At 44.3% G+C, this 15,225-nt stretch overlaps 1 protein-coding gene across 2 annotated transcripts in view; it reads left to right on the top strand.

The window, feature by feature from the left end:
- ADA2 (adenosine deaminase 2) overlaps positions 1-14,061 on the top strand; it is a 33,312-nt gene extending 19,251 nt beyond the window's left edge. For both annotated transcript variants that reach the window (XM_045002091.1, XM_045002090.1), the window contains 7 exons: positions 3,305-3,515; positions 5,047-5,174; positions 6,080-6,170; positions 7,285-7,393; positions 8,197-8,354; positions 9,772-9,974; positions 11,245-14,061. In XM_045002091.1, the coding sequence (XP_044858026.1) occupies positions 3,305-3,515; positions 5,047-5,174; positions 6,080-6,170; positions 7,285-7,393; positions 8,197-8,354; positions 9,772-9,974; positions 11,245-11,353 (1,009 nt within the window). In that variant the 3' untranslated portion in view covers positions 11,354-14,061. The remainder of the gene's footprint in view (positions 1-3,304; positions 3,516-5,046; positions 5,175-6,079; positions 6,171-7,284; positions 7,394-8,196; positions 8,355-9,771; positions 9,975-11,244) is intronic.
- Positions 14,062-15,225: the final 1,164 nt, after the last annotated feature.

Raw genomic sequence — 15,225 nt, 5'->3', positions numbered from 1 at the left:
CCTGTTCCCACCTTGAACGCCCCAACCCTTATCTACACCTCTGCCCCCCGAACTCCCCTGCCCTCTATCCAACCCCTCCCCCCCGCTCCCTGCCCCCTTACCGTGCTGCCTGGAGCACCGGTGGCTGGCAGCACTACAGGCGCACCGCCCAGCTAGAGCCGGGCTATTTTGCTGCCGCCACCACGCAGAACAGAGACTGGGTCAGGCCAGGCTCTGCAGCTGCGCTGCCTCAGGAGCTTACGGTCCCAGTGCCCAGAGCATTGTGTTGGCAGCAGAAGGAGCGAGGAGCTGAGGCTGCAGGGGAGGGAGGACAGCAGGGGAGGGGCCAGGGGTGAGCCTCCCGGGCCAGGAGCTCGGGGGCCAGGCAGGATGGTCCTGCAGGCCGGATGTGGCCCATGGGCCGTAATTTGCCCACATCTGTTCTAGCCGAATCCAACCACTCACCTGTTTTTTCCCCCTAGAGAATCAGCAATCCCCAGATTTGTCTGCGAAGGTTATTCGTGGCAGAGTTGGCCTAGTGATCCCTTAAAAGAGTAGCATGTTATCAAGGATGGATTGCTATATCCTCACAGTTCTACATAGGAATAATTAGTTTCAAGGGAAGGGGAATTTGTAAGAAATGTAACAATTAATTTTTTTAGGAGGGGTGTTGGTGGCTTCTTACTAGTTCTAATACAAGAGCATAGGCTACATAGACACAACAGGTTATATATAAGAGAATCTATGTAAGGGGCCACTCTTTCTCCCCTATATACAGGGGGAAAAAGAGCACTACACATATTTATTGAAGAAGTCTGTGTGTCCAGGAAAATCTATGGAAAAATTACTTTGATAAATAACTGCTTATTGGTCCTTATCTAGAAGTAAACTATGTATGGTCACATGAATAGACTCACATGGTCACATGAATAGACTCACATGGTCTTTTAACCCACCCTGAGGTTTTCCTTCAGTGTTTCTACACCTGATAAGGACAAACTCCAGGCTCACCCTACAGGCAGGTGTTCTCAGTTGACCTTCTGCATTTTGAGAATAGCTTTCCTTGAGCCAGTATCTGGGGGAGTTTGCTTCAACTGGAACTCTGCATCTGTTTTCCTAGAGGCTTGCTATGCAGTCCAGGTTCTTCCCACACAAAATCTTTCCACCCTCCCCCGCTGAGCAGGAGCATACCCTCTCTACTTAAGGCCAGTCTCCAGCTGAACTCAGTTAGATAAGCTTCTGAAAAGATGCCTCTGGTGCTTGCATTCCTGGTTTCTAGGGTGATGCTCCACTGTCACCACTCAGTGCTCCCCAGAACATGTCTGAAATGCGGAATGCCATTGCATGCAGTAATACGAAATACTTCACATATGCCTCCCTGGTTAAGGTGCAGTTCCTTTCCATTTTATTGTCTTGTTTCCTGAACAGGACCTTGTGTTGGCTGATGTGTATTAATGGAACGAAGGCCCTGTTGTCATGCCCAAGAGTACAAAGCTAAAGTTGTTGTGGAATCCTTAGCTCTGAATTTCCTGACTCTTGTGCAGTTAAAATCTCATTCTTAAGGTGGTATGAATGTCACTTGTATATAATTTTGCTTTAAAAAATAAAAACAACCCCCCACATGAATAAAAGTGAGGAAGAAGTGCAGCCAGAATGACAGGAAGGGGCTCCTTAAGTGACTAAAAAAGCAACCAGTGCACAAGATGCCTGGTGAACAGACTCCATTTTATGGTCACCCCTTTGAGGTCTCTTGTTCCACCTTCTGACCAGGCCCCGCACTGCTTGTTTATGAGGTTAGACAAGATCACATTGTATAGCAATAGGACAGTGACTTTTAATTCTAGACACTGACGCCTCTTGGAACAAAATAATAAGAGTGTGAATCATATCTAACTCTTCTATATAACACAGCAGAGCACTATCGCTTAGCCACCAGGGAAGACATCACACATTAAATAGCATTAAAGAGTAGTCACAGTTATCAAAGAGAAGCAACAAGCCCTGAGAGTATTCTCCAGTGATCTTCCATCCAAGTACTAGCCAGGCTCAAACCTGTTTAGCTTCTAATATTAGATAAAATCAGACCTTCTCAGACTGATAAGACTGTCAGCTTTTAAGCATCCAGCTATTTCCCCTTCGGTTGCAACTTATGGTAACTCCTACAATTTTTCCATCCCCAAATGAACCTATTTACCAGTTGTGTTGCTATTTTGATTTTATACGTCCAGCTTGAACATTTGATAAACTAATGTTCAGGTGGCAAGTTGAAAAGTTAAGAAAGTTACTGCCATAGGAAAAGTGACCACCCGGGGTTCAGGATTGGAGCTGTTTAGAGGATAACTATTACCACAGTGTAAATGCAAACAATTGCCTGCAGCTGCTCATGGTAATTGCAAGATAATCAAGTTTTTTCTATTTCCGCCAAACTCCCCTGGTTATTACTACTTGGTGCCCTCTATGCTTGTGGTGAGGAAATGCATGCTCAGGCAAGTTCTGTAAAGTAAACAGAATACCATCCCAGTAAGAAACATGCAGGAACTGAGTCATGCCAGTTGGTTCCCAGGTGGCAAATCTGAAAAATCAAATCCATTGCTGATGTCGGCAAATTATGAGTTTTGGATTGGTATAATGGAGTAGCCAGAATGGTTCAGTAGGACTAAAGGTTGTTTTTGTTGTTGTTTTGTTTTTGATAGATAACCATTTTATTCTGTAGATTCAAAAAGTCACACTTTAGTGCCTTTCTGACATTAAGGAAAGTAACTTGTTTAGTAAGGGTCTGATATTGAAACAATGCCGCCTCCTAGTGACTAGAGGCTGTTACCCTATTGGAGTTGGTAGAGAGTAGAACTGAGATCCCAATCATTGTAATTAAGGTGATGGGGATGGTTATATTTGCAAGATTAAGTTTTTAACCCTATGTCAGCCACATTCTAATTTGGGAGGCAGAAGGCAATTACTTTAAAACAATCCCCTCTGTAGTTTAAATTGGAAAGTATTTGTATTGTGATAATATGCCTAGAGGCTCCAGTCAGGAAGTGGGCCCCATTGGGCGAGACAGTATTCTTCATGTTCCTTCCTGTCCCTTCCCCTCCAGTTTGTGACCTAAAACACACTGGATAGTGCTGCTGATGCAGAAAAGCTCCCCCACTCCACCTCTGAGGTGGCTGTGGATGGCGGATCCCCATATCCGTACAGCTTGGCCTTTGGTGGGAAGGCCCATATTTAACTAGAAGGGATTATATTGTTCTGTGACTCCTGGCTACAGAGCTGCCAGCTCATTTTGTGTACACTCCTAAATCCAGCTGTCCTGTTTCTCTTCCTGTAGTTTGCTGAAGAACCTGACCCTGGTGACTGACAACCCTGAGGTGACATACCCAACGCAGGCTTTCATTTGGAGAAAATTTGATAATGTCTTTTTGACTGCTTCTGGCCTCATCTGCTATGCACCTGTGTTCAAGGCCTATTTCTATCAGGGGCTGTTGGAGCTCTATGAGGATAACATACAGTATGTCGAGATAAGAGCTATATTGCCACCGGTACACACTTTTTGACTTCCCTAATATTATTTTAAAATCTTGTTTCTCTAACGTTTCTCCAGTCCTGTCTTGTATTTAGATTCAGACCCTGGCACAGCTGACCATATGGGGGTGGAAAAATCTGCTTCATTTGAAAGCTCTTTGCTGGGAACTTGGTATGACAGTCTCCTCAGGGAACCCAGTACCGTAAACCACTGTGTCACCCTTTGGCTCAGCAAGTGAGAGCTTGGCTGCTGCTAAAGTGTATGGTCAGCTCTCTGACATTCCAGTCTATTTGCCTTGCCAGCAAACTCCTTGAGACGTGCCAGTCAAAACCTTGCCTTGCAGGTAACAACCAGTGAACCCCTGTTCCTGAGTTCCCCCAGAGATATGTCTCTGCAGTGCCCAGTCCTTCTTCCTGGACACTCACAGAAGGTATTTACGTTTGCTGCCTCCAAAAAGAGGGAGCACACACCAGCCTGGTAGATTAGAAGAAGACTCATGTTTTTCTTCAGTACAACAGCGCTAACACAGTCTATGGTAAAACTAAGAATAAGTTTAGTAACAAAGATCAGAGATTTAAGTGGCACGAGGCAGAAGAAAAGAGACGGAAAAGGTTTACAAACAAAACAAAAATAACATGCTTTCTAGTGCCTAAAACTTAATTTGACCAAGCTATATCTTGGCCTAAAACAATTCCTCGCTTACAGCTAGCCACCAGCAGCTCTTGCCTGCCTCACCAAGAGGATCCACCATTCACAGGCTCCGAGTTTGCTGTCCCATATGTCTCCTAAGTGATGGAGCACTAGAATGTCCCTTTTTGCTCCCTTTATAGCTCCCAACATCCATTGTCTTGGCCTTAAGAACAATGAAGACTTCCTTGGGGTGCAGACTCTGTCCCCCAGTTTGTTTCCTAAGCTGTTTCCTCCGCTGCTTGTTAGCTTGATTGCTTTGTTTATCTTGTATGTAAATGTACTTTAATGTGTATGGCTTACAAAGCTTGGCCCAGGCAGGTAAATCCACATTCCTTTGTCTAAGGAAGGCTTGTTTATCAAGGCTATCCCCAAAACATATTTTAGGAACATTCTTTCCTGCATAGATACATAACTCTTTGTACAGTATCCCCAGAGCAGATATTCTGGCACTTTCTGCCAGCACTAAAATTTGAATGGGGAAAAAAATGACACAGATTTGTGTGTTTTGCTTTGTAGAGGATGGTGATTGGCCAATTTTGCTTGACCTACTGGTCCCAAATGTCTGTTGTTGTGGCAGCTGGGAAGAGAAAACAGTTGCAATGTCAAAATGCTTTTGTTGTTTATCAGTGTCAACCTTGAAGTGGACCCAATTTAACTACTGATTCTTTTTTTTCTTCCTGGCACTGGACACAGTTTGGATTTCTGGCCTTATACACCTGCCATTTTTAATTTGAGCCACAGACTACTTCAGAATTGTTCTATCTTTCCTTCAAAGTTTAGTAGTGTCACTTCTTTCTCCTCACTATCCTCTGCTTTTTTTTTTTTTTTTTTTTTGCATGTGCTTATTCTTTCCACAGGTGTATGAACTGGATGGGACCCAATACAATGAATCCTGGTCTGTGGCAACGTATCAGGAGGTGACGAAGCAGTTTATTAAGGATCACCCTGATTTTATTGGAGCAAAAATTATATTTACAGCACGCAGGTAGATGCTGCTTGCATTGGGCGAGTGTGGAAGTGTTCTATGTGTAAATGGTCATGCTGTCATGCAGGCAGGAACAATTAAGTGGCACAAGTGGTTACAACAGAGAGATCCTGGAAGTGATCCAGATTGCATTGCTTCCAGTGTAGTGAGGCCTAGACTATTAACTCCTGAAATACTTTCCAGCATATAAACACCTGCAAGTGGAAATGACTGAGGGTGAATGTGTGCAGTTGATCATAGAAGCGAGTATGTGTACATGTAAGATGACTGAGGTTTGTTAGCAATGATGGTGTGTATGAAAAAGTGATTACTCTTGAGTTGAAGGGAGTGGCAATGAGCGAGCAGGAGGCTGTGTTTCTCTGTGCATGCACATGAGAAGTGAGTGTGTTTTCTCAAAGCCTTACGTTTTCTCTCCCTGAGTCTTGATGCATCATCTATTTCTATGGAACCAGGAGCAACAGCAGAACAGCTGGGGGGTTGGTACACTGTATATTTCAAAGCTCCTTCAGAGATCCTGCAAATGCTGCCTTCCCAGAAACCTTTATACACATTCAAATCCAATAGACTCCGATGGTCTGTAGTGGATTAATTTTAAAACACAATTAAAACGGAAAAACTCCAGCAAAATAATACACAGAGCATGTTTAAATATTACCTATACAGCTGTTCTGGTTCTGCCCCCTCATTGGCTTATTGATACAGGGCAGGTTGGCCAATTAGTCCCAAACAGTGTGTATGATGCTGGTTAACTCCAGTCATTTGGGCTTTTCCTAGGCATTTATGTGTTTTGTTTTTTTTTATATTGGATATTCCCTTAAGGCTCCTGGTCATAATACAGACAGAACCTGAGAAATTGGTTCCATGGAAATGTGCATCAGCACCTTTCTCTGTCTCTTGGTTTTCAGAAAGCAGAACGTTACCGAGATTAAAAAAGCCGTCAATAAGGCCATGGACCTCCGAGCCATGTTCCCGAACACTCTGGCGGGATTTGACCTGGTATCTTTGTATTATTTCTTACTTGGTTTTGTATTTAATATCACAAGGGCTGAGTTGTGATTATTGGTACAAAGATTTTGGAGGGGAAAAGCAGCAAAGCATGCTGTTGAAATGCTGCCCCACTGTCTTTCGTCCTGCAGGATCCCAAATAACTTTGTTTGCATAGGCATCAGCCACTGCAGTGCAGCCACCTCTGGAGAGAAGTAGCTATAGAATGCCTCACAGCTATACTTTATAACTGCATCTAGGAAGTGAAGTGAAAAATATTTTTTTAATTTAAACTGCAGATGAAATTGAAGTGAGCAGGATGTAATTTGGGGAGTTGGAACTTGGCCAGGAAACTGCCAAATCTTGTAGAAAATGCAGTGGGATTTTCAGTGACCACAAGTAGTCCTGGTCTCTGTTCTAATCAGGACTTCAGTGCAGTGTCTCCTGAGACTCTGCAGGTATGTTACTAAGTCTTTACTCAGAGAAAAGAATGCCACCTACTTATGCGGCAGATACATCTGCTCGTGACTAAGATGTGTGCTGGCCATTACTATTAGGACTGAGACAGAGGAAGAGTACCTAATGAAATTACCACAGAAAAATGGGATAAAAGTTATCTTTCTTCATGATACCACACACAGCATCTAAAACCTGATTATCTGTAAAGGTGAAAAGCAAGGGAGCAGCAACCAGTATCCTAGACTTTCTGCAAAGTCATTCTCAAGCTGTTTTTGTGTTCGTTGCTATCTCAAGAGTAAGGGCTTTGGTGGGGATTGGGAATGTGTATGTGGGCACGAGTGCAGAAATGTAGGGAATTCTGTTACTGGTGGAGATGCAGTGGCAGCAACATGCACTAGCATCCTTACTGGCTGCACTATGCTCTTCTTAAAAACATGTGTATGACTTATCTTTTACAGAGAGGGCCTGTTCCAGGCTGTTGCAAACCAGGATAACTCTGTGGAAGTCAGTCAATGGAACTGTGCTAGTTTTCACTGCTGGAGGATCTGTTTAACAAAACATGGGAATACAGTACAGGAATTTCAGATGGCAACGTAGGGTAGTTTCAAGTCAAAAGACTAGTGATCACCTGGAGCATGTTCAGAAACATCTTTATTCTTCTCCCCAGGTTGGGTATGAGGATGCAGGACACTCTCTGTGGGACTTGAAGGATGCCCTGACTATTCCACACTCCCAAGGAGTCAATTTGTCTTACTTTTTCCATGCTGGTGAGACTGGTAAGCATGAGAACACAGGCCATGTGGGGGAGTGGATACTTGGATACTGAGGAGAGCTGGTGGTCGTATCATGAGAAGTGGTCTGGTATATTCTGTTTCCCATCGTTCTTCTGCATCAGCAGCAGATCAGCTCACTGCCATAGCACACTGGATGTTTCCTCCCAGTTTCCTGGTTCCACATCCCCTACATGCTCCCTACTCTCTCCCATTGTCTTCATATCCCTCACCACCACCTCTACCTGTGTCTGATACTCATTGTCCCCTGCACTTGTCTTCTGCATTGAACACACTGATTTCCTCATCTTGGGATGTTCCTGGGCCTGTTCTTCTGGAGTCAGACAGCAGGAGGTGCTGCTGGTGTGGCACAGCCATCTCCTTCCCAGAGACGTGTGATCAGTTGTCTCCTCCCACATGCACCAGCACCAGAGAGGGCATTTTTGAGGCCATCACCAGCCAGAGTCATGTTTTTAAGCCTGTCTGTTAATGAACGTTACTGAGTCAGCTACATATCTTAGCTTAAATATGTTAGTTCAAATAATTAAACATACCTTTTGTCCTTTATTGCTGGAATAACGTGTTTACATGCAGTATATTATTCACCCACCAGATGATGTGCGGTGCTGTAGAGAGTTCCAAGCTGGGTGTAGTCCCTGGTAGACAAAGGAGACAAGCCATGAGGAAGCCTGTTAGTTTGTATTTGAGGCATTTATTTAAAAAAAAAATAGAATAAATCAATTACCTGTTTGAGAAGATCTGTTTCCATATAAAATGGCAGTGATTTGGATCCATCTTTCTCTCCTCAGACTGGCAGGGCACCTCTGTAGACATCAATGTGCTCGATGCTTTGCTGTTCAATACCAGTCGGATTGGCCATGGATTTGCTCTCATTAAACATCCAGTAGCCAAGAATTTGTCCCTTAAGATGGATGTTCCTATAGAACTCTGCCCAATCTCCAACCAGGTAGGACCTACCTGAGTGACCTTACGTCTCAAGTCAGGAGCTGGGATCAGAAATTTAGAATTTGATAAATGACCTGCAGCAGGGTGTTGCTCAACATATATTGGTCTTTGTGTAGATACCAGTTAAGAGCAGGATGTATCTGTTTTATCCTTTACCACTCTCCAGGTGCTCTTTATCCTTCTCCATGACTGCCTCTCCTGTCTTATTGGCCATAGAAGGTCATTCTGAGAGGGAGATGCAAATATCCTCTACATAATGTATTTTTGGAAGGTGGGAGGTTCTAAAGAACGTATTGGGGGTGGGAGGGGAGACAGAGGACTACTCTGGAGACTGAGTCCCTGTCCTTTAACTCAACCATTATGGAGACATTCTCTGCTCAGTTTAATTGCCACACTTGTTGGAAATTACATATGGTCTCTGCTTTCTCTTTCACCTATTTCCTCGTTATGGTCTCTTTGGTGGATTTTTCCCCCTTCAGAGCATAACATTAGGAATATGCATACGAACTATTATGATGACTATTTACTTGTATCGTGGTTGTGTCTAGACGCCTGTAACAGGAAACTGGTCCTTTGGGTATGTGTGCAATCTAGCATGGCTTCTTACAGGGAAGTAGCTCCTTTAAGACAAGAGTTTTGGGACTTTTAGTTATTAGATGGAGCACATGTCTAAGGGATCAGGTTACTTGGGATCATATGTCTGTTTGTGAGAATATATAAAGCAGAACTCTTGATTCACTCTGTGAAGCCTTGTCTAGATTAGGATTTGTAAGGTGTTAACGAAAACATGTTGATAGTCTAGTGTAGACAAAGCAATGCACATTTGACATGTGTTAAACAGAGTTAAAGCCTTGACCAGTTTAACACATGTTAAAGGCACACTGCTTTTTTTTACACTAGGCTGTTAACATGCGTTAGCTAATACCTTACAAATTCTACTCTACAAAAGGCTGGGGACACCGGGGTGAGGAGAAGACAGCTCTCCGCTGTGGAGGCTGGAGGCTTGAGGCTAGAGACAAGGAGGGACTTGGCCTGAAACAAGTGACCGAAGCCTCGGGAGAAGGGCCAGAAAGGAGTTGGAAAGCTTGGGTAACAAGGGTACAGGGTGAGTTCTTCCTGTGTAGGGTAGATATTTTTTGTTTCATAGTATTAATTAACCAGACCCCACATCCGTTGTGTGGTGTGCAAGTACCCCAGAGGCACAGAAGTAGGGAAAACTAAGCTAGCCATACACTAAGATAGGTGGTCTGGGGAAGGAAACCCTGTCACAGGCTCCGGGCCCAGTGTACTAGGTGCTGTACAAACATATGGTAGAAAGACAGTCTCTGCCCCAAACAGCTTCCAAACAAGTATAAATATATACTGAAAATATCTGTAAGAATAACCCATCCTTGCTTTTTCCTCCCCCTCATCCCAAGGTCCTACTGTTAGTAGCAGATTTGAGGAACCATCCTGCTGCTGCGTTGATGGCAGAGGGACACCCCATGGTGGTTAGTCCAGACGATCCGTCTATCTTTGGATCAAAGGGCGTGTCGTATGACTTCTATGAGGTGTTCATGGGCATCGGCGGGATGCACGCTGACCTGAGAACTTTAAAACAACTGGCACTAAACTCTCTAAAGTAAGCACACACTCTCGCACTAGGAGTGACATCTGCCTGCTCTGCAGAGAGCCACCTTATTCCGTTTTCAGCCCCAGAGTCTCCTCTGTCACTCAGGCTGGTGTCCTGCTGACCCAAAGTCCTCCCCATGTCTTTCATAGACCAGTGTAGCAAAGTGAGACTCACCAGCATGGTGCCTCCTGCTGGTCATCCTGGAATTAGCTCTTCCAGCCCAGAGCACCCTCTGCTGGTGTCTCGCCTGCCACTGGCCCCCGTGTCCCTCCCAGAGCCTGGTGCCCCTCTACGTCCAGGTTCTGCTCCCAGCAGTAACCCACAATTTGGGTCTCCCCAACCCTCTATCCCCATCTTGCCTCTACAGCTACTGCCAGTCACCGTCTAGCCCCCACTCACGGGGGCAGACTGCAGTCTGTAAACCACTCATCATCAGCAAGGGGGGTTGAACCAGCTGCTTCTGCCTATTCCCAGGCTGCACCTCTATAGCCCCTGTACCTTTCCTGGCCTTTAGCAAGGCCTGCAGCCTGGGGGTTTCCCAGGCTGGAGCTCCCCAGCCCTACTCCACTCCAGGTACCTTTTTCTCCCAGGTACTCAGTCCTTCTCTCTTAGAAGTTAGAGAGAGAGTCTTCAGTACCTGCCTCACAGCACTTTCATAGGGCCAGCTGTGGCCTGATTGGGGCGTGACCCCAGCTGTGGCTGCTTCCCCAATCAGCCCAGCCTTTCCCAGCTGCAGCCCTCTCCAGGGCTGCTTTTAACCCTCTGTTCTTCAGGAGTAGGGTAGCTGTCCCACTGCAGGCAGGATTTGAGGGTCTTGGTGTGTGTCTCTTTCCCTCCCCTCCTCCATCCAGTGCCAATTTACCTGTGGAGCCTGGCCTCCAGCAGGAGGGAGAGAGGTGATTTTTTTCAAGTCACTTTTCATTTGTTTGAATTTTACTTAGTTGTATATTTTGCAGAGCCCATTATGCATCCTCTGATGGCTTGGTCAATATGCCTAATGCATTCTGGCCTGCACCTGAAGCTTTGTCTATTTTCCCAAAGCTGATGCCCAGGCCTACATCAATCCTAGACATCCTACAGGGGTTTGGAGGACAAATCTGGTACTTCCTGCCATTAGGAACAGGTGACAGAGACATTTTTAATCTTTATCTGAGGCAACACAAAGGGTTAATCTTTCCTAGCTTCCTGCCTTTTCATTTTGGATTCGGATCCTGAAATAGTTTCTCCTCCCCACCCACCCCAATCCCATCTCTGATCCTCGCTCTTTTTGATCCCACAGTTACAGCTCCTTGCCACCAGAGGAGAAAGCCCAGGCCATACAGGTCTGGCAGAAAAAATGGGACCAGTTTATAGCTGACCTCTCCAATGCTTTTCCAAGGGAGCTGTAGTGGGGAGGAGGCTCCTCTAATATCTGCACGGTGGAGGGAACTGGGACTACTGCTAATGCAGAGAGAATTCTTTTTCTATGTCACTTGAGCAAACAGCGCTCAAGCTGTGGCCTGGAGCTGGGTGATTTTGGCCAATTATAGTTAATAGTGATTGCCCACACCTCTATGCATTAATGTCTTTGGGTGCAGGTGAAGCAGAGCAGTGAGCCTTTAAAACAGAAGCAGAAAATGCTGTAAATGATCAAAGTAACTAAAGTCAAAATACCATTAAAATCGTGAAGTGCTTACTCACTTTTTAATTATCGTGAATGGGAGTTTTCCCTGAGCAAGGACTTCATGACTTTGCCTCACATCATTATAAAATAAATATCTCCTCAGGAAACGGCTAGTACAAACATCCCACCATCGGAGCCCCTTGACTTTCACGAGGGCAAGGATTGAAAGCGATTCTTGTCTGAGATCTGTGACTGGTTATGTTTGACCCTGGGCCCGGTGCCAAAATAGTACTGCTAGACTGAGGAACCAGGTCTAAGGTCTGACATCTCAAGATGTAAGGGCTTAGAAACTAGCTGATGGACCTGTACAAATGCTTTCAAAACTTGTATACTTTATTAAGCAGTGATCAGCAAAGAATGCAAGCACTGATTGCTGAAAGGAGATGCACTTCACTCTGGGACCCACCTTTGTGGGGATTTCAATACACTTTTCAATTGGAAAAGAACCCCTGACTTCAAGAGGTATCTCTCAGATCCATATTAAGTAAAGCACCGATCCAGCACTGGAATCTACTAGTATAGGCCCCTGCACCCATATGAAGTACTCTTGATTTCAATGGGATTCAACGTGTACTGGCAGATCCCACTGCAGGATCTGGTCCTAGTGTGCCTTCAGTGAGCCCCTGAGTCCATAGCAATCAGATCTCCGATGTATCAAAGAATTAGTCCCTCGATATGGCTTCAGTACAGTGCCAGTGGCATTCACAGTTATCAGCTCTGCAGAAGAAAGACAAAGCAGCAACAGCACAATTTAAATAGTAACTAGATAGAGTCCTTTGAAATAACTGTGACAAAAACTACAGAAGTAGAAGTGATTGTGCCAGGATGATTTCAGGTCTGACAGTTTTGAATAGGAAAGACTTAAAAAAATTCTGATTCAGATGTTGGCTGTCTCAATTAAATGGATTTAGCAAAATCCTTCAATATAAGAGTTGTGGGGTCAGATCCTTAGCTGGTGTAAATTCACATAGATCTGTTGACTTTAGTGGAGCTACACCAATTTACTCCAGCTCAAAGTCTGCTCTGGAGACTTTAAAATGTTCTTAAAATTGTTCCCAGTTAACGGAGACTTTTTCTCCAATGCATAAGGCTTGGTAGACCTGTCATTTCCAGGTCTGTCCACCTCAGGTTAATTACCTCATATACTAATTATCTGGAGCTGTCTGGCCAAAGTGTTTATTTTCACTAATCTCGGTCACAATGCTTCAGTAGAGCACAAATATATTTACCACAATAAGTGGTTCAGCTGTATTGTGTGCATGCACGGTACTCACAATTTTAAATAATCCAAACTCCATGGAGCGTATTTTTGTGTATGTATATTCCCATGCAAAAAATATGGTTAATTTAAGGTTGCTAGACCACACAGCCCACCAGTGCAAACCATAAAAAATTCAGAAGTAAGTAATGAAGTCCATTTAACATACCATCTACACCTCACTCATCAGTTCCTTTCTCAACCACAACTACCTCCATATGACAACCCACAGCCTGCATATCTCTACCCTCCTCCTGAACATCCAATAGCCACTCTTAAACTCCAATCAAGTTTTATTGGTTATATGTTCACATTTTCATTAATATGGGGTTATTGTGGCTCTCATAAGTGATAGAGTATTTCATTCCGTATTGATGTGAGTGAGTTATGGCACCACATCACAAACACTGGCTGTGAAACATGCTTTTATTGTAATATTTGGGGAAACTGAAGTGAAAAGGGTATATATGATAGTGACTGGTCTAAATTTAGGTCCTTCTGAGCATGCTCAGTGGATTTCAGTTTGCTACATGTGAGTGGAGAAGGAGCCTGTATTCACCAGTGAGTTGGGACTCCCTTAGGTGTGAATCTTTGATACAGGGGTGTAATAAATGAGGGGGGGAGGGGTAGCTCCCTTTTATGGACACCCAGCCAGCTAGTAGCTATAAAATCCCTCTTAGTAGCTGTTCTCTAATTGCTTTACCTGTAAAGGGTTAAAAAGTCTCACTGCTTTGCATAGGTAAAAGGAAGTGAGTGGGCGCTTGGCCAAAAGAGCCAATGGGAAGGCTTGAACTTTTTTAAATTGGAAAAAAAAAAGACTCCACTTTTGTCTGTCTGTTGTTCTCCCAGGGAGAGGCGGATAGGGTAGCAGTTATGCTGTAAGAAGCTTGGGCCAGGTATGAAAAATCATCAGTATCATACCTAGAAACTACTCATTTAAAACCCCAGATATGTAAGTCGATCAGGAAATGTCTAGGAAGACATGATTCGGTTTATCCCTTTTATTTCATTATGGCTTGTGGATTCCTCTGTGCTAACCCCAGGCGCTTTTGTTTTGCTTGTAACCTTTAAGCTGGACCCCAAGAACGCTATTCTTGGTGCTTAATCCTTATAGTTTCTCTTTTCTGAGTTCCAACATGTATTTTCTTTCTTTTTTTTATTAATAAAGTTCACCGTTTTTTAAGAACAGAATTGGATTTTTGTGTCCTAAGAGGTTTGTGCATATGTTGTTTAATTAGCTGGTGCCACAGCTGATTTTCCTTTTTTCCCCTCAGCTCTTCTCCGGGGGGAGGGGAGGAGGAAGAGCTTGACGGTACCCCACAGGAAGGAATTCCCAAGTGTGCCTTCCTGGGTTCTCAAAGGGGTTCTGCACTTGAGTGGTGGCAGCATCTACCCATCCAAAGTCAGAGAAAAACTGTAACTTTGGGAGTTTAATACAAGCCAGTATTAATTTTTAGAATCCTTGCAGGCCCCCACCTTCTGCACTCGAAGTGCCATAGTGGAGAATTAGCTTTGATGGGGGTGAAAATGATAATGTTTTTGTATAATTGTGAAAAAAGCAATGAGCTGTTTAACAGGCTCACCAGTATCCCCTCCATTTCCACCTTGGCAAAAAGCCTTTAGTAACAGCAGTAGTGACACACACACACGCCATACATATCTTTTCCTGTGGGCTTGACTCTTTGATGGCCTTTTGGCCAGAAACATTGCTCTAGCCATCACCTGCAAACATTCTCTGCAATGTCTGCTCTACCATTGCCAGCTCTGGCAACCGTGTACCCCCACCTTCCTATGAAGGATCCAGTCAAATGTCTGGCATGAATCATGATGTAAGTGTTCAGGGACTCTCACTTCTTGACAGTCAGTGTGGTGCAAGGCTCTCAGTGCCTGGCACCTTTCAGTGGATGGCACTCTTCATAATTATAGGAAGATTTATACTGTGTAGATCTGATGGGATTTGAAATTCTCCAGATGGTTAATGCAAATAAATGAAGTGTTGCCTTAAATGGCTCATCTTTGGACCAGTGACCAGTCCAGCGATTGCCCTGCCACCTGAGGTATCCCAGTTTGGGTTAGGTCTGCTTGTAGACACTTCCCCATCACCATCCCAATCAGATTTTGTTTTTAAAGTAGTAAGTCTGAATTGAATGGAGGGCCCTGACTTCTCTGTATGTGAATTTCCACTATGTTCCTCCTTGTATCTCTCTTTGAACAGGATCTGTACTCCATGTCAAGATCAGGTCTTCCAGAGACCTTTATAGCAGTGGATGAATTTCACCTCAAGAAGGTCTTACAGCCAGTTCTCTTGAGTGACAGATGGAAGGGGGAATGGCCTGGAC

This window comes from Mauremys mutica, chromosome 1, assembly GCF_020497125.1.
Source record: "Mauremys mutica isolate MM-2020 ecotype Southern chromosome 1, ASM2049712v1, whole genome shotgun sequence".
In the NCBI taxonomy this organism is placed as follows: domain Eukaryota; kingdom Metazoa; phylum Chordata; order Testudines; family Geoemydidae; genus Mauremys; species Mauremys mutica.
This window is presented reverse-complemented; position numbering and strand designations above follow the sequence as displayed.